The sequence below is a fragment of the Vanellus vanellus genome (genome assembly GCF_965231255.1).
Source record: "Vanellus vanellus genome assembly, chromosome: 4".
Classification (NCBI taxonomy): domain Eukaryota; kingdom Metazoa; phylum Chordata; class Aves; order Charadriiformes; family Charadriidae; genus Vanellus; species Vanellus vanellus.
This window is the reverse complement of record NC_138909.1, coordinates 58,112,478-58,136,846: the sequence shown is the minus strand read 5'-3', so window position 1 is coordinate 58,136,846 and position 24,369 is coordinate 58,112,478. Positions and strand designations below refer to the sequence as shown.

General features: G+C 38.6%; 1 protein-coding gene across 1 annotated transcript in view; it reads left to right on the top strand.

Annotated features, from left to right (window-relative positions):
* Positions 1-24,369, top strand: part of SLC2A9 (solute carrier family 2 member 9) — a gene marked incomplete at its 5' end in the record, with an annotated part of 113,549 nt that overhangs the window by 84,288 nt on the left and 4,892 nt on the right. Inside the window, one exon of the mRNA XM_082483091.1 lies at positions 8,101-8,228. Coding sequence (XP_082339217.1) covers positions 8,101-8,228 — 128 coding nt within the window. The remainder of the gene's footprint in view (positions 1-8,100; positions 8,229-24,369) is intronic.

The following is a 24,369-nucleotide window of genomic DNA, read 5'->3' as shown; positions in this document are numbered from 1 at the left end:
TGTGAATTAGTATAAAATATTTATACTTACAAAAGTGAAAACTAATAAATATATAGAACAGTAGATGTAGAACTAATGAATGTAAGATAATAAAAATATTTTATTTTCCTTGTACCCAGGCACAACTCATAGCAAAGAAAAGTTCTAAGTTCATCTTATCTATTTTTGGCTGATCTCCATGGCTAGCATTTAAATGCAAATGTTTACTAGTTTTATGTTGCAATGGAAGTTGCTGTAGGGTCTAGACAGTGTTTCTTGATAGCCAGCCTACTATGCAGAAAGCTAAATAAACAGTAGTTAGAGACTTTTGGGGGAAAAAATGGGTCAGAAGGACAATTGCATGAATAAGGGTAATCTGATGGCGTCAGTTTGACTGAGTAAGCAGTTGTTTCCTCTGAATCTCCAGATGTTATCTGTCCTACTCTAGAAACTTCACTTTTTTTGGAACACTCAGTTATGACTTTGGTGGATTCTTTCTGAATTTCATCAGAAAGAGGGTTTATATCTTTCATTGCAGCAGGACTGTTACTGTCTTTCTTCAAGCCGGTGTTTCTAGTCAAAGGGCACCTTCTGGCTCTCTCCTCATTTTCCTTTCTGCTTGGTAGCAAAGAGATACTGCTGTTTGCTATATCTATTTTGGTTATCAGCCACAGTAAGGAAAAGAAATATTTTTATTGTCCTACATTCATTAGTTCTACATCTGCTGCTCTCCATACCCTGTCTACCATCCTGGAGCAGCAGCCAAATTCTTTAATCACTAGCATTTGAGGCCCCATGTCCTAAAGATTTCAGCAGTTTCCAGAAATCATAAACAGTGAAGACATGGTCCATTACCCATCTTAAACAGGAGAAGGAGGACAGGGAGAGACTCTTCTGTCCCAGCTTCTCTGAAAATGCGGTCCACTCTTGGGGGCCTTCAGGATGAATGCAGCTATACAATGACATACTTGTGTGCTGCTACTATGATTAATTTGTTTGTTAAAATATTTCACGAGGAAAGCCTGACATGCCACACTGAGTTTTCAAGACTGTTTTAGCTTGCATAGGTTCACAACCAGCAGCGTTTTGTGCTAATGGGCTGTCAACCTGAATTCCTGACAGGGAAATCATGTCTCATGACTTTCTATTTTTTTCAGTAGATTGTTGTAGAAGTAATAAGCCTAGACTAGATAGGGGGTGGGTTCCTTTCTGTTTTCAGTCCTGCCATAGTGATGTGACTGTACGAATATTTCACTTACCTAGTACTGATCACACTTCTGAGTCTCTAATTCAGGTATTTTCACAATACTGCCATCTGTATGGTGGATGAAAATGTAAGGGACACTTCCTGTGCTTTTATAAAGTAAAAACTCTCTCATCATTGAACTCGTCATTGAGATCATTGTTTTAAATAAGGTAATATTAACAGAAGTGATGTTAATCAGTATTTGATCATCATTGCTGAGAATAATTATAAATTAATTATATCATAAAGACTCTTAGTCATAGCTCAGTAAAGAAATTTTTTCTTTACATCCAAATAGAAAAATGGAAAGTCAGGCTATAATTAGGGTTCTGATATAATAAAGTGAGTCTGAAAATATAGCAGAAGTGTTTAAAAGACTATTTACATGTAGTTAGAAGTTGAGTGTATTCTTTAATTGTATTTTATTCTTCTATAGTTGTGCAGAATTATAATGGTGAAGCAAAAAGAAATATTCCTAAGTACCACAATAGAAGTTTAATGTTGATGTTCGATTTTTAACAAAAAAAAGCCAACACACAAAAATCAAACAACAACAATAAAAAAAAATCACAAAATACCCCACCAGATTGAAAGTTTACCAAAACACCAAAAACAGATGTACTGGATTTGTACAGCAGTTGACAGAATGGTCTGTGTCTGGACTGCTGGTTTTTATTACAATAAAAAAAGGAAAAAAAGGAAAAGCTATTAAAAAATTAAGATATTACTCAGGCTTCCAGAAAACAACTGTATTTAAAAGGAATTATTATAACTTATCTAAAGAACAATATCTTAAAAGTACTGAAATTATTGGGATTCATCCGTTATGTATTGTGTCTTGCTTTCATTGAACAAATATTCAGAGAAAAATGATTGTCAGTAAATGACTGCTCATAAAATTCTTCTTGAGAACACAGACTTACGGAACTAAAAATTATAGGAAAATGCACTAATTATTCGGGAGGGGGAGAGCTTTAGTGAAGAAGAAATTATCAGATGGTTCAGATAAGGGTATTCTTATGTCTTTTGCGTTACAAAATTACTTGGAATATCTGCTTTAGAAATAGTTGCCTAAATGGACGTAGAAAGAAAATTGTGTCATTTCCTCTTTAATAGCCTTGTTGTTGTATGTCAATTATTTTAGTGTAAATTACATGAGAACTAAGAATTAACATTTTAACTAATGATGTTGCAACAGAGTATATAAATATTTTTGTTCAACACTGTTGCTTAGTTTATTTATTTACCCTGAATGATGTGGGTTACCTTGCACCAACAAAGTTCAGAATAACCCCAGAACTGACTTTCTATATGTTGTTAGAGTAATAGGTTTTATAGATGCTAAACCAAAGGCCAGTTAATCAATGCAAAAACCCTTTCCACAAAATAATGTATTAAAAATTAGACTGTTAATAACTATCAGTACTAATTATTATGTTACTGGATTTTTGCACGTTTTGTTTTATTGACGTTTTCTAATTTGGTGCTATGGTTTGCACTGTTGGTTTGCTATAGACTGACTTAACTTTAAACATTCTTTATTCAAGTGGCCTTCATTCAAGTGGCAGAAAAAAACACCCTCTCCAAATGATACAAATTAATGTGGTTAATGAACTATACTGGTTTATACAAGCAAAGTGCCTGTTTTGCTTAATTCTGCGGTAGATGAGATCAACAGTTCTGTGGAGGAGAGCTGGAGACTGAGACCAGAGTCTGTAGCATGAAGCTGTGACTCAGTGCACCCCTATCACACGTTCTGCTCCCAGTTCTCTCAATTGCATTAGCTGGGCAATACAGCTCTCACATCTAACTATGTAATGTTATTTGGTGGGGGTGAGGCCACAACTGGAATACTGTGTCCAGTTTTGGGCTCCCCAGTTCAAGAGGGACAGGGAACTGCTGGAGCGAGTCCAGCGAAGGGCAACTAAGATGATTAAGGGCTTGGAGCATCTCCCTTATGAGGAAAGGCTGAGAGAGCTGGGACTCTTTAGCCTGGAGAAGAGAAGGCTGAGGGGAGACCTTATTATGGCATACAAGTATCTGAAGGGTGGGTTGAAGGAGGATGGAGCCAGGCTCTTTTCAATAGTTCCCAGTGCCAGGACGAGGGGTAATGGGCACAAGTTAGAACACAGGAAGTTCCATTCAAATACACGGAAAAACATATTTACAGTGAGGGTGACAGAGCACTGGCACAGGCTGCCCAGGGAGGTTGTGGAGTCCCCTTCTCTGGAGATTTTCAAGACCCGCCTGGATGCAGTCCTGAGTACTGTGCTCTGGGCAATCCTGCTTTGGCAGGGGAGTTGGACTAGATGATCTCTAGAGGTCCCTTCCAACTCTGAAACTCGTGATTCCATGATTAGTCTATCAAATACAATGTACAAGTTAATCTGACAGGTTACAGATCACCTCTTTGAAGACTGAGGATAAGTATTTTGCAAAATTGTTCTTCTCTCTGTTAAAAGATGAGCTGCTGGCTCAGAGAGTGAGTTCCTTTCTCTCTACTGGTTCTTTCGCCTTTAGAGGTGATTTACCAACATAATAAATCTCCCTGATTTGTATTAGGCGTTTAATCTTCTAACAGTTTCATTTCATAAATCATATATATAGCCATGACTTCAACTCCCAGTTAGGTACTGGATAAAAACAGAATGAGGATCTCAGTATTTTTTTTCCTTTTTCATGTTTCCTGTGTTCAGATTTTTGCACTGAATTGAGTAATATCTCCTAAGCAGTGTTTATTTGTAAGTGCTCACTGAACAAAACAATAAATGTGTACTTAATTTTTCATAAGACAATATGTTGACACTTGTGCAAATTTAAATATGTATTTGAAAATCTGTAGCATGTATACCAAGAATATTATTTCTGTTCATGCATAAAGGACTATTGGATTGAGATTCTGGATGTTTACCAGCAAATGACATTGATTCTAAGTGTAACTGGACTAATTACGGAGGGTAGTGAATAAAATACGCAGATATAGAGATATTGTTGCATGTCTAATTGTGTCATGTGGGCTTAATCTAGTTTCATTAAACAGCCCACTGGTATACAAGTCATGCCATAGGAAATTTGCAATTTCTGATAGGTATAGCATGCTAACAGGTATAACAATCTTTCTTTAATGGCACTGCAGTATGTTAAGAGCTTCTTCCATTATGTTCACTGCAATGCTGAAAAGAACAGTGTATTAGAAATGAATCACTATAATTATTGTGGTCAATGCATTACCTCTTTAAATTCATGTTCAGAAGCTACTTTGCTGAAAAACTCCTACAGGAAATCCTAATATACATTTTTGGTTTTATGATCAGATCTAAAATAAAGCTGTTTCACTGAAAATTGTGTAGAAAGCCTTCCAGGGGAAATGCTAATGCCAGGTTCATTCCCCATGAGAAAGAACATCAGTTAGCTTTTTTGTGAAACGATTACACCCACGTTCAAACACATATTAAAGTTGCAAAACCCATGACAAAAAGACTGTTTCAAAAAATACAGTGGTTTGGTTGGATTCCTTCTGGCTGTGGTTTCCAAGTATCTGTATTTGAACACAGGCCAGTATGGACCCATCCAGCCTAGTGATTATGTAGAGAACCTTGCAATGAGACTGACTCTGTAAGGAGTGGTTGGTGAGGTGCCGTATTGTTATGACTCAACCACTGAAAAAGTAGGGTGGAAAATCCTGGGATTTTGTGAAGAGGAAGTAAGGGAGGACCAAGCCTGCACCCACAGACTGAGTAGTAGCACGCTGCAGCCTGGATCCAAACTGACCCAGTCAAAGCATGCTACAGCTTCCTTCAGTCCCATGCACACAGATTTCTTTCTCAAATAAACCAAGCTCCAGGAGAAAAGGGGTCCTTGAACACACCTCTGACACCTTGAAAAGGTTGGGGATGGACTCCTGGACCTATCAGTTCAGCTGATCTCAGTTGTCTTCACTGTTTGTTTCTTAAGGCTTTACATCTTTCCTTCAGGTTGTCCTAATTTCTTTTTCACTTCACTTGGTTGTGGAGTGTGTTCTTCACGGTGGTGTGGTTCTTGGGAGGCATTCACATCCCCTGCTCTGCATCCTAGAAAGATCAAGTCGCTGCTCCTCCAGGCATATAGCAACATACAGCAAGGACCTGGCTTCCTTCAGTTTCTCTTTTCAGGCTCCTTGGTTCTTCAATATAATTTGCCTTAAATCATCCTTTTACAGAAACTGACTTTCCTCTGTTTTGTGATGCTGTGGAGATGCTTGTCTATCCACGAGAAAGTGGAGGTCTGTCTGTGCCACCTTTCCCATTCCTCTACAGAATATTTGAAAGAACTCAAGAGCAGCTGCTCATTTCTTTTTTTTTTTAGACGTTGCAAAATACTATTTTTACCATCATTAGATTAATTGATGATTTTTCAAATTAGATTGAAGAGCTTTTGTGGCAAGTGTGACTAATAATAAATTTTAGTGATGATTAATATGTATCTAGAAATTACATTTGAATTTCAAGGAACCTTTATCCAAGATAGTGCCCATGCATTTTTATTTCTGTAACATTTATGCTTTCTGATATGTTTCTGTCCTTTTGTACTGTTTTTTGTCTTTTTTTTGCCTCTGGCTTTTTTCCTCTCTTGTACAATGTGTATTTTCCCAAATGGGTCTCGAACAGCATTTTTTATTATACTGACAAGAACAGCAACACCTCTGTAGATTGTCCTACAGCAAAGGCATGACAGAATAAATGATCATAAATAAATCATCTTACATGATTTCTGTGTTTCTAGTCCTTCAGTTCCTCTCTCCAAGGGGCAAGTGGCATGGCAAACCGCTGCCTCGCATGATATTCGAGACCTAAACCAGATGCTGATAGAACAGATGTGATTGTTGTTTTGCCTGCCATATCTTAGGATTTGAACCCCAGTCCCAAGTGTATGATAAAATAGGCAGTGGAAGCCACCAAGGTTTGATAGACCACATGTTGCTTGAATTTCAGTAAGTTATGCCTGTTCAGCTGCTTATTCTACATGTTCAAAGTGCTGTTGGGAGACATCACTTTTTTTAGTCACAGAATTCAGATACTACATAAGGCTTGTAGAAGGACACTAAACTAGGGCTTTGATGGCCTAAACTCTCCGTATCTCAGTTTCCTATGTATAAAGTAGGAGTAAATAAATTTATTTGCTCTGTACTGTTTTTGTTGTAATTTATACTGGCAGTCTTTGGGACAGAAAGTTCAGTTGAAGTCCTTGCTGCCATTGTAGATGTGTTCTCACAAAAAGAGACATTATCAGATGATGCAGAGTGATGCCTACTAACATATACAGCCATTTGGTGCATCATGTTGCCTTTATTTTATGCATGTATTTATGATCTCTGCATCTGAAGGATCTGGAATGAAGGAATGTCTGATGCCATGTGTCGTCTGCATGTCCTGTTATGTGTTTACAAGTTCCTATGTCATACTGCTCATAGGACAGCTTCTGGTGCATGTGTTTAAGTGTAGGGCCGTTGAGCACAGGGTACATGGCAGTGCGGCGCTATAAAGCACTTACAGATGTATTCACAACTGTCCAAGAGTAAGGGTGGTGCAAAGGATAAACACATAGATCAAGCAAAGGCATGCGAGGAGAAGATCCAGTGGATGGATAAGTCTTTAGTGGTGTTTTTATCTTACTTTATATATATTTTGGAAGTCAGGATTGTTGTAGAGGTCTTTGAGAGGAAGTGTGTCCGTTAATATGCTTTTTGATTGCTCACACTAACTTGTTAAAACGCTTAAAGCAGAGAAAGGACTTGCACGGTACGTGGATCTCACCCACAAAGCTATGTGATGCTGATGATAGTGGCAGACATGAGGACCTAGAAGAAAAAATTGGTAGCACCAGAATACTGGAAACCTGTCTTATATTACTAGGTTTACAGTTTTCCATACTTAACACATTCCCTTACTAGATATACTGTTGGCACTGTTGTGCCAACTGTATGTTTTCCATACTATGGTGAAATAATTCTGCGAGTAGATGCATGTCTAATGTGCAGCATTAACTGAAACATGTAGCAAATCAGCAAATGCAGTCCATGTTTTATTCTATAAAAATAGAAATATTTCTATTGAAATATCCTATTGGAATGAAGATAGCCAAAGATCATAATTTAAGACTTTCAGCTACTAGACAGCTATTCCCTGAGGGTATTGTCAGGCCAGCAATATGCCAGTGCTATATAAAATAGTCCACTGTCTAAGTGGAAGGAAATGCGAGTGACAAATGTGGTATTCAACTGAGCTTGTTATTACAGAGGTCAGAGTCCTTGAACGATGGGAGAAGTAGACCTTGCCAGAAGTGCCAACAGTATATCTAGTAAGGGAGTGTGTTAAGTAAGCGTCAATGAAAAGTATGCCTACAAAGAAGCAAATGCTTTGCCTTTTTTATTGCTAAAATGAAGCGGGTAATAATTATAAAAAAAAATACTGTTTAATCTCTTTGGAACCGTCTTTCCAACTGTTAAGGTCTAAAAATATTTTTGAATATTTCTGGATTTTCAGAATTCCAAGCATTTTAGTAGAAACAATCATTCTTATTTTTAATAAACAGCTCATCACATGGTACTGTAGAAGCCGTTGTGTAGATTCCGTGCTGTTACCTGCTTGCCATCATTGAAAGGGTGTAAAACAGGAGTTGTGATGGTGTGACAGAGAGAAATGTCACTTCTCTAAAGTATGGCTTTGACAACTCACATTTTACTGGCTCAGAAGCCCCTGCATACACCTGAGCAGAGAGTTGTAAAGCAGCACTAGTCACCGAGATGTGTAACACAGAGCATCTTCATCTTTGTAAGTGAAATAGCTGTTGTGAGAGGAAGTTTACTAAAACCACCAATTTGTTGGACCCTGTTTCAGGTGGGATTCCGTTTGTCCTCACCGGAGAGTTTTTCCAGCAATCACAGAGGCCAGCTGCGTTCATGATAGCTGGGACAGTCAACTGGCTCTCCAACTTCGCAGTCGGACTGCTCTTCCCTTTCATTCAGGTACTCGGCAGCCTTGATACTTGATATACTGTGATATAGCTAGTATAGTGTAGCATATGGTATTTGAATAGTAATTTTCATGTAATAATAAATATCTTTTTATTGAAGTGGATGAAAATCCAACCATGTTCTTGATACAGTTCAATTGTGCTACCCACATATCTCCCTGTTTGAACGTCTTGGAGAAAGTTGTCCTGCACAAAAAAAAAAAAAATTATGGTAACTGTGGATAACCCTACATGGCAAATTTCCCACAGGAGTGCTTTAGCAATGCAGTCTCATGGCTGTGTTGAGAGTTCACAGTCACTGATAGTGATTATCACTGCCTTTTTCTTCAGCCTTTAGGCCACCCATCTTCTGGTTTACCCTAGGCTTTGAGAATCCTTATTAGTCTCAATGCAGAATAGATCCTCTCCTCTATCTAACCTTGACTTCATGGCTCTCTTTTTTTCAGTGTCTTCGGTCAGGCTTTTATCTTCATTAGCTTGTTCCTTCTTGCTGCGGCCTAGTTGCTGCATGGATGAATTTGTTTCTGTCCCAGCTTCCCCGGACTCCCATAAGCTTTGCTTTTAGTGGATTGCTTTATTTCCTTGGCTGAACTAGTCACATGGAGGACAGAGGCCAGTTTCATCAAGAGCTGTCTGACAACTGATGTTTGTATTCTAACAGGATAAGCTTATTTTCTAAAAAAAAAAAAGAAAATTAAATTAAAAAAATAAAAGGCAAAGTTCAACATAGAACAGCATTTTTCCCCTCTGATTCCTAAGCACACTTCATCGTTGTTGATGTGTCTTTGTCTGGCAAAGGAGGCTTCAAGCAGCTTCTCATTCAAAACCACACTGACAGCCTTTTTGTGACCATGAACCTCTCCCATGGACTGTCCACAGTCTCTGGAGCTCACGCAGGAGCTGATTCTCTATATCAGGCACTGAAGGACAGCTGATCAGTCCCCTGACCAACCACGTCCAAACACTTTAAAGAGCCATCCTGCTTGACTGATAACAGTTCAGAGTGAAGCTCGCAACTACAGCACCAAATAAAGAAGTCCTAATTGTTTTTTCTAAACGCACAGTGGAAAATACTAGGGGCAGGGGAAGGGCACAGGGGGGAGCAAGGCCTCCAGGCTATTTGCAGGTCCTCACAACCAGGAGGGGGATTTTGGATCATCTCTGAGTAAGAGATTTGAATAACAGGCAAGGAGGTGTTAATGCTGTTTGTGACTTCTTACAACTGAAAATTTTATGATACTTTATCATATGCGATACTATATAACAGTATTTGCAGAGACAGTAAAATTATGTCATACTGTAAGACTACATATTCATTTTCATTTGACAAGTAAGACTGCTTTTACTAAGCAGTACTATTCAAAATTATCTGTATGAGATAGTTTATGGGAGAACTTGAAAGTCTTATAAAGTCTGACCCTTGATCTAAGTTTGACACTCAATTTAAAATTTCTTGTAAAAAGAAGTCTCTAGTCATTTTGATTACTTGGATCACCTTCAAAAGTCAACGTGAGTATAGAGGCTGTCATCCTTCCAAACTCTGTGCTCCTACTAACATTAACTTCAATTAGACTGCTCAGAGCTATAAGTCTTAAGAGCTTGTTTGAATGCTTACTGAAGTCAGTGAGCGTTTTTCACCAGTTTCGCGGTGCAGAGTAAGGACTTGCCAGCTTAGACATTTAAGGTGAGATTTTCAAAAACAGGTAGAGACATAGTTCTTTTCCCAATGAGCTCGTTAGAACATCTACCAAATGCAGCGGAGAAGGAATTAGACAGTTCTTTTGTGTTTTTGAAGACCTAACCTTAGTCATCAGTATGGTCCAGGAGGCAGCAACGAGCTCATCCAGCAATTGAATGCTTCTGTGTCATTTAATAGCTGTTTCTCCAAGAAGATGGGGACTGACTATTTAAGCAGCGTTGGGGATTGCCTTCCACCCTGGCTGGCCAGGCACTAGCGGTCCCACCGCCTGCCTCCATGGCAGCCAGGCAGGTGGCAGGGAATGAAGTCTCAAATCTAGGGGTGTATAATCAGAATACTTGTATTTGTTATGTTTTTAAATTATCCAGAAACATTTAAGGAATAATAACATTTCTCCAAAGTTGTGGGTTTTGCCTCCTGCACCAAAATGAGGAGAGAGCTGAGCTCTGGCTGTCAGTTGGATCTGAATTCATGCAACCTGGAGCTCTCCCTTCTTGTCCTGCTAATCCCACCTGACAGATCACCTGGTGGGAACTGTTTAAAAAGGCCCTCAGTAAATTCAAATAAGATGGTAAATGACATTTGCTAACTTTCCGTATGCATATTAAAGCTTTTTGAATGATTTAGTATGCATTCATATGAAATTTGCTACAGCCTTGGGGAATTCATCATTTTGTGTCATAAAAATTTCCTATTGTGTGATTACAAAATTACCAGTTTAGTTTTAATGAAGGTAAATTATACTTCCACCTTGCAGGGCTTTTGGTTTTCTCTTCTTTAAAAAGTAATAGAGAGAAAAAGCTTAGAGTTTTCACCTAAAGATGAAAGCAGTGTTACTCAGACTTTGATTTTTAAAGCTTTTTCACAAGATCAAACTATAACATCTCCTCATTCTCTTAACTTTCACTTCTTTCCTATTTCAGTCAACTTTATTCTCAAAATTCAGCTTGTGAGTCACCTGTTTCTTTACAGAAAGGCAATAGCCTCTTCTTAGCTCATTTTTGTAAGTCTGAAACAGGAAAAAAAAAACTTTAAAATGCCTTCACAGAATGAATGCATAATCCCTTCTATGTATTTAAATACTAACCTGATTGCTTGAGAAACAGCAGCCACTTTTTTGATCGTTGGTGTGCTTCTACAAAATTATTCCAAACGTTTGGGAAACAAATATGTTAACTTTAGAGTTACTAAAAAAATCAACCAGTAGTTAGTTCTCCAAATGTCGCCAATTAACTAGTTTGAACACCTAGATTTTCTCCCTCAACCATCTGTAGATACATATAATGGAATAAAACACTGGCTTGAGTCATGCATTAAAATGTATGGATGAGATTGAAAAGCTAGTATACAGATCAATTTTTGACAAATAAAATAAAAACCCACACTAAAATGTGGCTACTGTTCCAGCCCTCATCACTGCTTATTTGAGAAATTTGTTTCTGCAAAGGATCAGAACTGAGGTTAAAATGACAACCAATGCTACATTGAATTCACAAGTATATTTGATATTGTGTGATTACTAGGAGGTGTCTGATAGTAGGTGTAAAAAAATGTGCATTTTTAAAAATCTTTTTTTAGTGCAAAATACAATAATTGAAGAAACATTATTGCATGCGATCTTGGAACATACAGAGAAATTATAAAAGATTTGGGTTTAGGTCTGAAGGTATTTCAGACTTGAGTTTAACATAGAGCTTGACTTTGTGAAATGCCAAACATGCCACCTTGAGTGATGCTCAGCAGTATCTCTTTCCCATTGCCATCCCTTGAAAATCAAGGCATGAAGCTTTCCTGAACAATGAGCTGTGAAGAGACAAAGACAGCTTTGATAAGCCAGTAGACCAGACATACATGAAACGATTCATAATGACATGGTGACCCCTCCTTTCAAAGCATTTCAGTGCTCCTACAGGTGCTAGAACTGGGTCATCACAGAATCATAGAATGGTTTAGGTTGGAAGAGACCTTCAAGATCACGTAGTTCCAGCCCCCCTGCCCTGGGCAGAGACACCTCCCACTAGATCAGGTTGCTCAAAGTCCCATCCAGCCTGGTCTCGAACACCTCCAGGGATGGAGCCTCCACAACTTCTGTGGGCAACATGTTCCAGTGGCTCAGCACCCTCATAGTGAAAAATTTCTGCCTGATATCTAGTCTAAATCTACCCTCTCCCAGTTTGAATAATGGTCATAATGCTCTGTCATTTGGATGCCAAATCTCCAAAATTTCATTCCTGCAAAATATCCATCAGGGAGTATTTGGAGTAAGTAAGAAAGCACTTCAGCCCTCTGCCCTCTCCTCTGGCTTGCATATCTCATGTTTTTGCATGGCACTTGCGTGTCAGAAGATCATAGCAGTCCATAAACAACCTCCTGCTTCACACCACGTGAGCAGTGGCCTAGGGAGCCTCTCTTCAGAATGGAGCCACAGGGTGTGACAACGTTCACTGAATCAACCATGTAATAGTAAAAAAGTAATTTGGCCGCTTGAGGAAGAATGCCTGAAGTTATAATAATGCTTGTGTAAGCCTGAAGACATTAAAATGCTTTATCTGAAACAATTACAACTTGAACACTTTTCATTTTGCCTTTACATTATATACTATACTTTATACTTTTAATGCGTTGTAATTGGATTTGAATCTCAAATTTTGGTGAGCATGTAGAAGGGTTCAAAATTTGTGTGAGCTGATGAAAACCATATTGAATATATTGTCATATCTAAATAGGTATGTAGTGTCCTTCTTTGTAGAGACTTATGCAAACACTTAAATCCAGTGTTTGATGCAAAGGCGGCTTGCATTCATAAAGCTATTGGTGTGCATTCATATGCCTTTGAAAGATCTGAGCCTAAAATATCCAATGCTGGTTGTTCAATTCGTGTCTGTTTTCTGTTGTTTGTTACATTTTTCATTGTTTCAGTATGTAGAGGTGAAAATAATAGCGTTTTTCCTTGTACATGTCTAATTTTTTTCACTTTCCTAGAAGATTTATAAACTTTTTTTAAAAAAAAAAGTTTACATAAATTACTCAAATTTAAAAAAAATAAAGGAATAAAAAAAAATGTGCAATGTGTTCTTCCATGTAAATGAAATTGCTGCACTAGATGCCACACTATCGGGCCAAAATTTTTAAAGCTAGGTTCCTGTAAGTTCTTAATCCAAATTACAAAATGTAGCTGATTTTTAGCTGTGCCGCTGAAATTTCAGCAGAAACGCTCTGGGGTCAGCATCTCACAGAAAGCATTTATAGCTGGCTGGTTGAAAACCCAACTCAGCTAAACTCCCTCAAACACCAAAGCTTTCTCCCTTGTTTGCTCTTTGTGATGTTTCAGTTGCTATAGATAATTCAGGGCAGCAGCAGGGCTTGTCTCACAATCATGATAAATAATACTGCTTCTTGCTTCAGCCCTATATTGCAGTTTTGATGCGCAGTGTTACAGATCATCCATTATTCCTTTTGTGACTAATATCCTCTGAAAAATGTTTTAAAGCACTTCCTCGCTCAGAAGGCATGTGAAAGCACAACTGTTCTTTTTGATGTGTTCATAACAAATCAGTCTTTGAAAATATGACTCTTTAATATATGAAATGATTTTAGAAATTGAAAAGGAGACGAAACCAAGTCTTCCAAAGGCTAGCAATTCTCCTGAGACCTCCAAGTAATATAGTTTCTTGAGGTTTAAAATAAGCATTTCTATCACAGACATCTTGCGTACAGATCACCTGGGCGAGTAATCCACATGTGGCACATAAGTTGTGTCATGGTTGAACTTGCAGTAGTAACATAAATTTTGAGAATTCTTCTTGAGAAGAATTTCTTTATTTCTTCTTGAGAAAAAGTGCTAGATGTTATCCCTACTGATAAAATTCACGTACTCGTTTTAAAATAGTATGTGTTGTTAGAAATGTCTTCTCGTTGCTTTATGATATCAACTGAGAATCTCAAGATGTGAATGGGGCATGGCAAGCTTAGAGGATTAGTCATCTTCTTCATGTGCTCCTAGTGTAGCTTCTGTTTCCTAATGATTTCACTTCTGGGACTATGTGACACAGATTCTCTTTGTGGTTTCCTTCCGAGTAAATGCTAAGCTAGCTGTAACACCTAGAGCAAATTGAGTATACTAAAACAGACTCCAGGTATTTGCTTGTACTTGAAGAGAGTTTATGCTGAGTATGCAAACCTGTGAGTACTTAGCTTTATTTTTTTCGTGTGCAGAAAGCATATTGAGAATGAGCTTCCGTAGTCATCCAGAACAAATCATTCCATCATTTATTCATATCCTCCCTTGGGAATGGGGATAATATTTTATGTCTCAAGTGAGCAAACATAACAAACCAACAAAGTTTTTGGAGTGAAAGTGTTGGGCAATTGGACCTTGCCCAGTTGTGTCTTAAAAACCACCAAGATTTAGTACTTCTATGTTACTTTTTAAATTAAGAGGAGTCAGTAATCAAAACTGATGGCAGCTAAAATGCAACCAGACTTTGGCCATTTCTGAGAATAGTTTTACTCTCAGTTTTAAAAATTTAATATTATTCACTATTAATCCTAAGTTGAAATAAAACTAACTAAAAATTCTGGAAAAGGCATTGAGAATTCCTGCTGCTCATCAATGTATTTTGTAGAGTAAATTATTGCAAATGTTTCATCTTGTCTTAATAAATGGATGCTTTCTGGATGTTAACAGGTGCATCTGTTCTACTCTTCGTCTGGGAAACTGTATTTAGAAAATTAATCAGGAAGAGTCTGTGGGGCTGATGAGTCTATGAGAGTCTATGGGATATATATACATCTAACTGTACAATCTCCCTTTTCTCTCAAAATGATCAGATACTGCTGATCATCTTGAGAGAAAAGGGGGATTGTACATTTCAATGTATAGAAGAAAAACAACATCAAAATAGGGCCGTTTTAAGTTCCAATATAATGTGGATTTTATGAACTTTGTGCACGTGTGAGAAAGTGCAAATTATTTGTAATAGTGAAGTAGAGACGTTTGCATTCAAGCTCTCTCATGTTTCAGAATAAGCAAGCACCAGCCAAATGGTTCTTCCTGACACACAGATCTGCAGGTGTAGCTGGGATGCTTCTCACCTTATGCATTATGGATCAGTGATGTTAATGGTCTGCAGAAATCAATGTGAGGCAACCAGTTTCTTTAGTTTCTTCTTGAGAAAAATACTAATGCTGGTTTGATGAGAGCACAAGCGTTGGTGATGCTACTGTTATTTTCTGTAGGAGTAAGCAATTGTGAAGATCTTTTCATGCCAGGGATAAAACTTGCACTGTCCCCAGTGAGGGGAGCAGGAAGCCCACCTTCACCAAGACATACTTTACGTGGAGGTCTTCCTCATCACTGGGGGTTTCCTTGTTAAATGCCTCTGTTGTGTCTCTGTTCTAATCTCATTAACGGTCATATATAACTAAATCACAGCTCAGAATAACAAACCTGAATATGTCATATTTTCAGGTTAAACCCACTGACTAGAATGGATAGCACTAGCAGAATAATTAATGCTTTGTTCCATGACTTATTTTAGCCAATGGAGGAAGAAGAGCGTATGTATTTTTAATTATTTTATTGTTTTGGTGAGAATGTAAGTTTTAGAGAGTAATTCCAGGTATTTCAATATATGTAATATGATCATCTGTGTGGTTAGACTGAAGCATTCATTTCAGTAACTACATTATAGGTATTTTCTAAACCCTTCAGGTTGCTAAGCAGCTTAATACATGACATCAATTAGTCTTTGACTAGAATTCACAAAGAGATTTAAAATAAGTGAGCCTGTTACACAGGGAGCAAAAGCAGCATACCTGTTTGTAGGCAGCATAGAGGAGAATTTTGAAGGTCTCTTCTTTGTGTTCTGTGTGCTTTCTTCCTTGCAATGTGTGTTTTTAATCTAGACTTGAACTTTCAGGCTTTTTAAAATTAAACTAATTACAGCAGTGATTATGCGGCTTCTGTTTTCCCCAACTTAGTAGATTACGCAGCTTAACTTTACTGACTGTTGTTCCAACATGTAGAGCCCGTCAGATAGCAAATCTTAACTTTCTTTCCTGGAAAGTGACTCCACGCTATGAGAGCGTGAATGTTTGTGTAGTAGACATGAGAGTAAGTATTATTTAAGGGCAGTTAAGAGCATCCTCATCACTGTCAGTGGGAAGGGTGTTAGTCTGGGAAATAAGCAAAGTTTTTTTGATTACTAAATATGGATATATTAGGAGCAATATTAGCACCTGTAGTTGCCTTTGTGTATTAGCACTGTACACTCTCCAGTAACAATGCTTTCTCTCTCCCTACTTATCAGCACCCCAAAACAGACTGGGGTTGTGTTTGCACCAAAACTTCTTCTCAGAAGAGGGTCTTGAAATGTGAGAAACCTCGATTTGCATCCCTGCTCATGCAGAACCAGTGGGTTTCCCTTTCAACAGGGCGCTTAGACACAGCTTGACAGGTAGTAGTGTTTACTGGTCCAGTAGTATGTCCTTAGGAGTCTTGTTAATGTAATCAAGGGCAGAGCTGGCAGATGCTGATAGCATGCCTTCACATGCAGGAGCGAGCACAAAGTACTCAATGGTGGGTGAGACCACACATACAAAAAGCCAAGTGATGGTAGTGGTGGTGGGGGATACTCCTTTTAGTTGTGGTTATACAGAAAGAATAAAGCGCTTAGGAGACTGTAATGTATATTCTTAAAAAGAGGATGCTATTTTATTGCTCTCTGCACCATGTCCACCAGCTTGCCCGTTTGGTCAGAGCTGAATAGTGACAGCAATCAGAAGCTCCAGCTCCTCAGCTGCACATGTCCCCATCCCAAGGTGGCTTGCGCTGCCTATCAGATATGAGCAGAGCCTTGCTTTTCAGGCTTCTGCAACGCCCATGAAGCATAATAAAACCTTTTTATCAGATTCCGTTGGAATTAATTGATTGTTTTATTGATTGCTACGGTGAATGTGAAGTTTGCATTTAATGAGGTTCAGCACAAGGTCCTCTGCAGTAACTGAGCAGTGCAAAGAGTTCAGATAACAGCTCTAGCAGCGAGGTGCTTTAATACCCAGCTTAGTTTAGAAACTTTCCAGGCACGCCGGACCCACTTGGAGTGGCTTCCCCATCCTCTACTTACCTTGGGTCTGGGCCTGTTTCTCTTCACTGATTTCATCAGCAAGAAGGGTGCTGAAGCAGAGAAAACGCATGTTATATTTTCAGATAATTGCATCAAGAAGGATATTAGGAAACCTTTTAATCATGAGAATAGTGTAACTGTGTAATGATGTGTGGAGAAATTGTAGCTTGTCTGTTACTGGAGAACTATAAAAGACAGGCAGGCAGATGTTTGCCAAAACTGAGGCTGCCTAAGTAATGGGAGTGGACTGGCTGGCATCTGTGTTCCTGGTTTTCTATGAATTTATTGACATTTTGAAGCCTTCAGAGCAAGAAGTGTCTCTCATTAAGTGTACATACAGCATGGGGCTCCTTTAGGGGTTCGGGTTTGGTTTGGTTTGGGTTTTTTTTTTTGTTACTGTGATAGTGCAAGAAGGTCTGCAGGTTTTGGTGGCAGGAGAATCCAAACTCCAAAAAAAAGTAGAAGACAACTGCAATTACTCCTCTCCTTGGAAATGGTGATGGCATAGTGGGAATACTGTAATGATGCTTTGGGCTAAATAATCTTGAAAGATGCCAAAAAATTAAGAGGAAGAAACAGCAAAAATTGCAATGAACTTGGAGTAAAAGCAAACCTAACAATATTTCATCTTGAGAAAAGGTCTGAGAAAGGAAAGGCTAACTGTGAACAACTGAGGAGGGAGAAAAGATCACTTTTTTTCTACAGTTCAAAAGGATCAGAAAGTGTTAAACTTCTCTGACACATCAGAGAGAACCTTGTGAATTTCAGAACAAGTTGGGCAAGAATCAAGCATCCACAGAAATTTGAGGAATCTCTAACCTGAAGGCCTTCAAGGTTGTATTAGTCATCCTTCTGTAAGCTTATTACTATTTCATATATTCCTTCTTTTCTGGATAATGCGAGGAAACAGATCATTCTCCCTTTGGCAGTAGTGACTCATTACCAAAAAAACCCCACCAAATATGACCAGAGGAACCATATATTCTTGTCTGGTTTAAGGTACCAGCCATCAAATATCACTTACTTCTGCATTAGTGTTTTCTAATTGCACTAGAGTGTGTCTCACATGTAAAGTACTCAGTTGCCACTGAAGGTTTCCAGCGGATTTCATGCTTATCAGTAGGGTATTCAGTGATAAATTCTAAATCACATCTATTTCTGCTTTAAATTTAACTGAATTCAGCCATTAGATACTTTATTTCTTGCAAATTTTTGTTTATTTAATCTTCTGTTGAACAGAACAGACTGGAGGTTTTGATATATTTTTGATTGTTGGCTGAAGAGTTCTTGTGAATGTATTTCAAGCAGTGGAGTTTCTGTAAGTCACTCGCAACCATAAGGAGTTCATCATCCCACAGGATATTTATTCCAGTCCTTAATTTCCTGAAAAACTTCTTAAACAGAAGAATAATGAATGGCTAAATAATATATAAAACAAATATGCTTGCTTGTCCATAAGCCTCCTGCTTTCTCTTTCTTACAGGCACATGTATAAACAGAAACTATTTCCAAAGCACTCAGATGAACAAACGCCAAATCTTGTAAATGTGTACATACACAAATGGATACAGGCACACCCTTATTAATTTAACCAGACTCAAAAGTGTTACTTGTGGGTATTGTTTGGCATCACCTCCTTAGTTTTTCTGTTTCGTTTTATGTTGCTGGGAACAAAATCTGAGGCCTTGCCTGCCTTTGCTGGAGCTTGCGGCTCAAAAATCTATTTTAAAGAATGGGTGATAGCTAGTAGAAATGAGTGTGCTGAGGAGGTGCTGGAGTGTGGAGAACAGGAGCACTCAGTATGTATATGCGGAAATAGGTGCAATGAGCTGAAGCAGGCAGAGGGGACAACAAACTACAGCAGCAGGAAAGCACAATCTAAAAGGCTTGAAAATCTCTGGTGCAATAGAACAGAATTGTGTTAAGCTGTTACTCTTCAGAAAGTTTGCAGGGACAGAATTCTGCAACCTGATGGTGTAGCAGGACCTTAAATTACATGTCATCTAGGAAAAGGTGCTGTTTATTTTTTGTAACGCATTGTGTAAATACAAAGAATTATTAAGCATTAATAATTACCAGTTAATTTCATGACATGTTATTTTCATTACGTGTTGATGGCGTTCTTATTTCATATTTCAGTTTGTTCCATTTGGTTGTTGTGAGGCACTTAAAGACTACATGGTAAATTAGTGTTAAACTGCAGGACAACATAGCAGATTTCTGCGGACGTTTTCTGTCATAATTTCTCTTTTTATAAGACTGTGCAGAGTCTTTTGGTGTCAAAGTCACGCTGTGTATTCAGTGCATATTCAAGAAATACTTAAATTGCTATGTATTTTATTGAAATTTGAATCTTAGCATGGATATACTAAACTATATTGTAGAATAACAAGCTTTTCTTTCCCACTAACACACTGGAAGCAGATGTAAGCCAGAGAGGAAATAAGGAAATGTTTATCTGCCATGAATATTCTTGGGGTTTTGTACTTGGTTCTGTAAACATCACTTGTGGTACCTTTGCCTGCTGCTCACCCCGTTGCCCGACACGCATCCCCCCTGTCCCTGGGTTACGGTGATAGCAGCTGGCTGAGCTTATGTTTGCCTCTGGTGTGTACCCTTCTCTGCTACCCGCTCTGCCATCCTCGTTCAACTGCCCTTCAGTCTGATGAGTGTGCTTTAGCAGGGGCATGCCTCTGCCTGGCTGCTCCATCTCTGCAACCAAAACTGACCACCCAGAGCCCTCCTTTTCTACTTTTCTGCTTTGCAAACATGAGCTGCATCTTTACTGCTCCTCTGGTTCCCTCTCTATCCCATCAGTAATTTTCCAGAACAACTAATCTTTGGGCTTTCCTCCTAATAGAAGTGTTTCCAGTAACCAGGATTCGCAGAGGAATACCCAGTTATGATTACAGGTCCACTAAGTGGAAAGCTGATTTTACTCCCAGCTGGGGTCTGACTTTTACTTTTGCAAGGAAGGAGAGTCTTGAAATCATTAGAAGTGTTGGGGAAGTGATCAATGGAATCTCCCCACGTGGTTGTACTAGAAAATGATGTAGCTCCCTATTGCTGTGACAAAGAACTAAATTGCTGCTGTGGTTTCCTAGAAAAAAAGAAAGGACTTAAATGAGGTTCATTTAGAAATAGGAGGAACCTCTTTTTCATCTTGCCAGGCCTACATACAGTTTTATCCCTCTTTTACTTCTGCCCTGGGAGAAACTTGTGCTACCCCAAAAATGGGATACAAAAGCATCATTGTCTTGCAGCCTTTTTGCAGCAAGACTGAGGCAATGATAGTAATAAGCTGCAAGATATTTTGCAGCTCTCTGGCAGAGCAATAGTGTAGAATATCTCATTTTTGCAGAGACTAATAAATGTCACTGTGCAGTTGGAATATTTTGTCCAGTTATAAAAGAACAGCTTCCTTTTACAAAGTCATAGTAGTTATATCTATACTCCGTCATCTATTTTTTTGCTTTGTTTCGGTGTAACTGGAAAATGGGGCATGTTGATAAAGCAGATATGTATTGTGCTATAGGTTCCAGAGATGAACACTCAGACCTTAGTGAAGACTTGTGTAGAAAGCTAAGTTACAGATAGGTGCCTGACTCTTCAGGCTGGGAAACCAAGTGAAACGACCTCTGTAATTCCTGTCTGGTTCACTGGCAATTGAAAATTATGCGCTTTTTATGACAGATAAACAAGTCACTAGACTTGGGGCAGGCTTCAATAACATCTGAGAAACTGATGGAAAATTTTGGGGCTGTCCTGTTGCACGCCATCAATGCCCCTCCTATAACGGTGTGCGTGTTCACACAAGGGTTCAGCCAACAAGGTGGTAGCTTACTCTGAGCCATAGCAAACATTAGGAAAACCTTTAAAATAACTAAAAAATCCTGCTAATATGTTTGTTCTCAGAAAATAAATAGTGTAAGAGCATGAGCAAAGAAGGATATGAAGGAGATTACATGGTAAATTGGGAGTGTGTGACAAAAGATCAATTTTAAATATTTATTATGAAGAGCTGCCTATATCCTCTGCACTTGTGGTTGGGAGATGCCTTTACAATGAAGAAATCCTTAGCACTGAGTGCTGGTGTTTGCCTAACCTTTCTGCATGAGGGCAATAAAATGAGGACATAGCTGTAGATGTGCAGCTCATTGCAGGCCGTTGTAGTCAAATTGTGGCCAGTTTCTGAGCTGGTGGGTGGAGGTCTACTTCTTGTGCCCTTGTGTAGGAGGTCAGCATTGGCGCTTTGGTTGGCAGATGCTAATGCTGAGAGGCAGAGGCAGATGCTGAGGTGACAGGAAAGGAGGATAAATAGCTGGGGGGACATCACGTCCCCCAAATAGCAAGTGCTTTTACTAGCTGGTTTTTGAAGTGGGGAACTCAAAAGACTGAATTTTCATGTGTCTTAAATAAGACAAGTACAAATGTACAAGCTTTTTATTTATGTTAGGGTAGAAGGCATCTGAAAGAAGAAAAGTATAAATTGTTGCTAGCTAGAAATTGGGTAAACTTTAATTTTCTTTTTTTTTAGACTCACTAAAGTATCTTGAAAAATAACCTGCTTGGATCTGTGATCCAGATGGAGCTCAGTATCACATGGGATACAGGTGCTGCAAGGCTTGTAGCCTTAGTTCAGATTGCTTACTATTATGATGCAAAGACCCTATATGTGTGTTTATTTTCCCCTTTTCAGAAACTAATTTATTTCTGTCTGTGAAGTAATACTTCTGAGTCATTATAATTGTTACTGGAGGCTCTCCTGCACTTCTGCTCTGCTTCTTATTTTTACACTTGAGATTTTCCTCTTGTGCATCGAGATTCATTGACCCAGCAATATTGTCTTTTGGTTTCCCTTATTATTTCCTTACTGTGTAATAATACCCATTGACTTTTTCTATTATGCAGTAAAAGAATTTCAATAACAAAGGTGTGCACAGAATGGATTCCCTCAGTCAAGCTATTTTAAGCTTTTGCAAATACATCTGATGTTTAAAGTAACTACAGTGCACCTGTATTAAGGAAAATGGCTAAAGTTCCCCTCAAAGATGAGAAAAATTAAATGTAGGCTATTAGAAGGTTAGATACAAGAAAAAATGCTTTTACTTAGAAGAAACCCGCTTCAAGTATAAAATCCAAGAGTCTGTTAACTTTTTTATGAGGAGGTAGTGAATGTGTGAGGGTTAGGATTGAAATTGCAGTTCATGTCTGAAAATGCCTCTATTTTTCACTTAGGAAATATGTTTCATACATCACATTTTAGTTCTGTGTTCTTCATTGTCCTGCACCTTCAACAGAACCTTAAATTATGTCTGAAAGTGAAGAAGGACAAGGGGTAAAGGACACAAACTCTTTCATCCATTTATTTCAGTGAGTTATATTAATTTGAAGCAAAGTAAGTGAAGTCAAATGCCTACATGAATAACTGTTTTGCTGCTGATCATTTTAGTAAGACATCTAACCATTATCATTTCACCTCATCAATTCAAAATCCAGTTTGACCCCCATGTCATGACTCTAATCTTTATGGCAACTTCCAAATGCAAGCATCCATTACCAGTGCCAAAGGGGCTGTGACATTGCAAGCTGAGAATATAGAATCATATTTTGGCATTTGCTGGGAAAAGCCAAAAGTTCTGTTTTAAAAATATTAGTTTGTTAAGCTTGCTAAATCTGATTCAGAATTTGTTCATTTAGTCATTTATTTTGCTGTATCTGCCCTAGAATATCTGTTTTCCTGTTTTCAGTATCACAGTCCTGCTTAGAATTTAACTTTTGCTACAGAATGAGACAAGTGAGTAAGCAGCCATCGTTAAATAGCACGTGATGATGTTCCACTCAACTACTTTTATATTTTTCCAGGCGGCAGTGTTCACAGCATGTAAGCTATTAGCAGGAAGACTGTTCTCAGCTAGCAGACTTTAGAAGTGGCAAATTGTTAATTTTTTTTTAAATCAAAACCAGAAATCTGATCATTTCAATGCCAGGTTTTTTATTTGTTTCAGTTTACTTTTTAGCCTGAAAAATTGAGCTCTTTTGCTCATTCATTCTGGGCACTTTAAGTCTGTTTGTAATGGTAAAAATTAAGTATTCTTTACCATTTTATGTAAAGGGAGGTGGAGGAAATGCCTGTGCATTCTGCCTAATGTGTCTAGCAGCCCTACACAAGCTGGGAATATGTTTGTTAATCTCTTTGCGTAAGAAAATGTGGCTGGGCTGCACCTACTTATTCATACACCTCATTTATGCAGCTACAACTCATCTTCAAAGTCAGATTTGATTGCTTGCCATGCCTGGGATCTGATTTGGGGGAATTGCCTGAGTCCTTTATCTTTGATTCTTTTTGTGGTAATCGCATGCGTGTCTCAGGTGGATCGTTTCCTGGTTTTCCTTTTTTTGACAAATACAGAGCCGCCGCAGAAAAGAGAAGATAAAAATGAGTAATTCAAGATTCAGCTGGCAGGATGTTTCCAGAAACGCTGTGTTTTAAATAGCCGTCTTAGAAAGCTGGTATGAAAATAGAAGGTGATGAGTTTAAAAGTTTATGCTTAATTTTTAAATATCCCATATAGCAATAGCTCTCACCAGCCTTGAAAAATCTAGTGTAAATCCTGCTTTGGAGAGGCTTTATTAGCCTGCTGACTGGGAATAGGCTGTAGGTAGTCAAGGTGCTTTCCTTGGGAGATTGCATCAGTGTGTCTGCTGTTGCCTTGCCCTCCCCTGTGCACCTGGGAAGGCAGGTGACCTTCAGTAGCCCGTGGAAAGCCCGGCCTTTCAAGGACCTTTGCCTGTGTATCTGACCTTGACTCTGAATGAATATCTGTGAGCCTATCAAGAGACAGAGATGTTGTTATTCAGGAAACCACCTGAAACTCTGGGCAACTTTGAACCTTGGATGTTCATGCAGGAGGGCATACTGAAGAAATGTTAGGGGAAACCAGCTACAAACTGCAGACTATTGTAGGGCTTTGTTCTGTCTTCCTTCTAACCTTTTGGTTTCTAACTTTGCATGCAAAGCCTGCTTCTGGTACTGCTAAAGAAATGTTTTCCTAGCTCTGGCAAGCTGTGGCAGATGGAGTGATGCACTTCACTCCTAGAAAGAAGCAGCGATACATTTATTGATATAAAACAGGGATTTAACAAAGTTTGATGGTAAATGCGACAGTGGTTTAACAAGATTCGACGGCAAGGCATCCTTGGTTATTTACTGCATAGAGGACAGGGTCAGACAGAACTGTCGGGGAGACCCTCCTGCTGAGTCACAAGGTTCAGAAAGGACCCACTTGTTTTCTAAACTCCTTCTC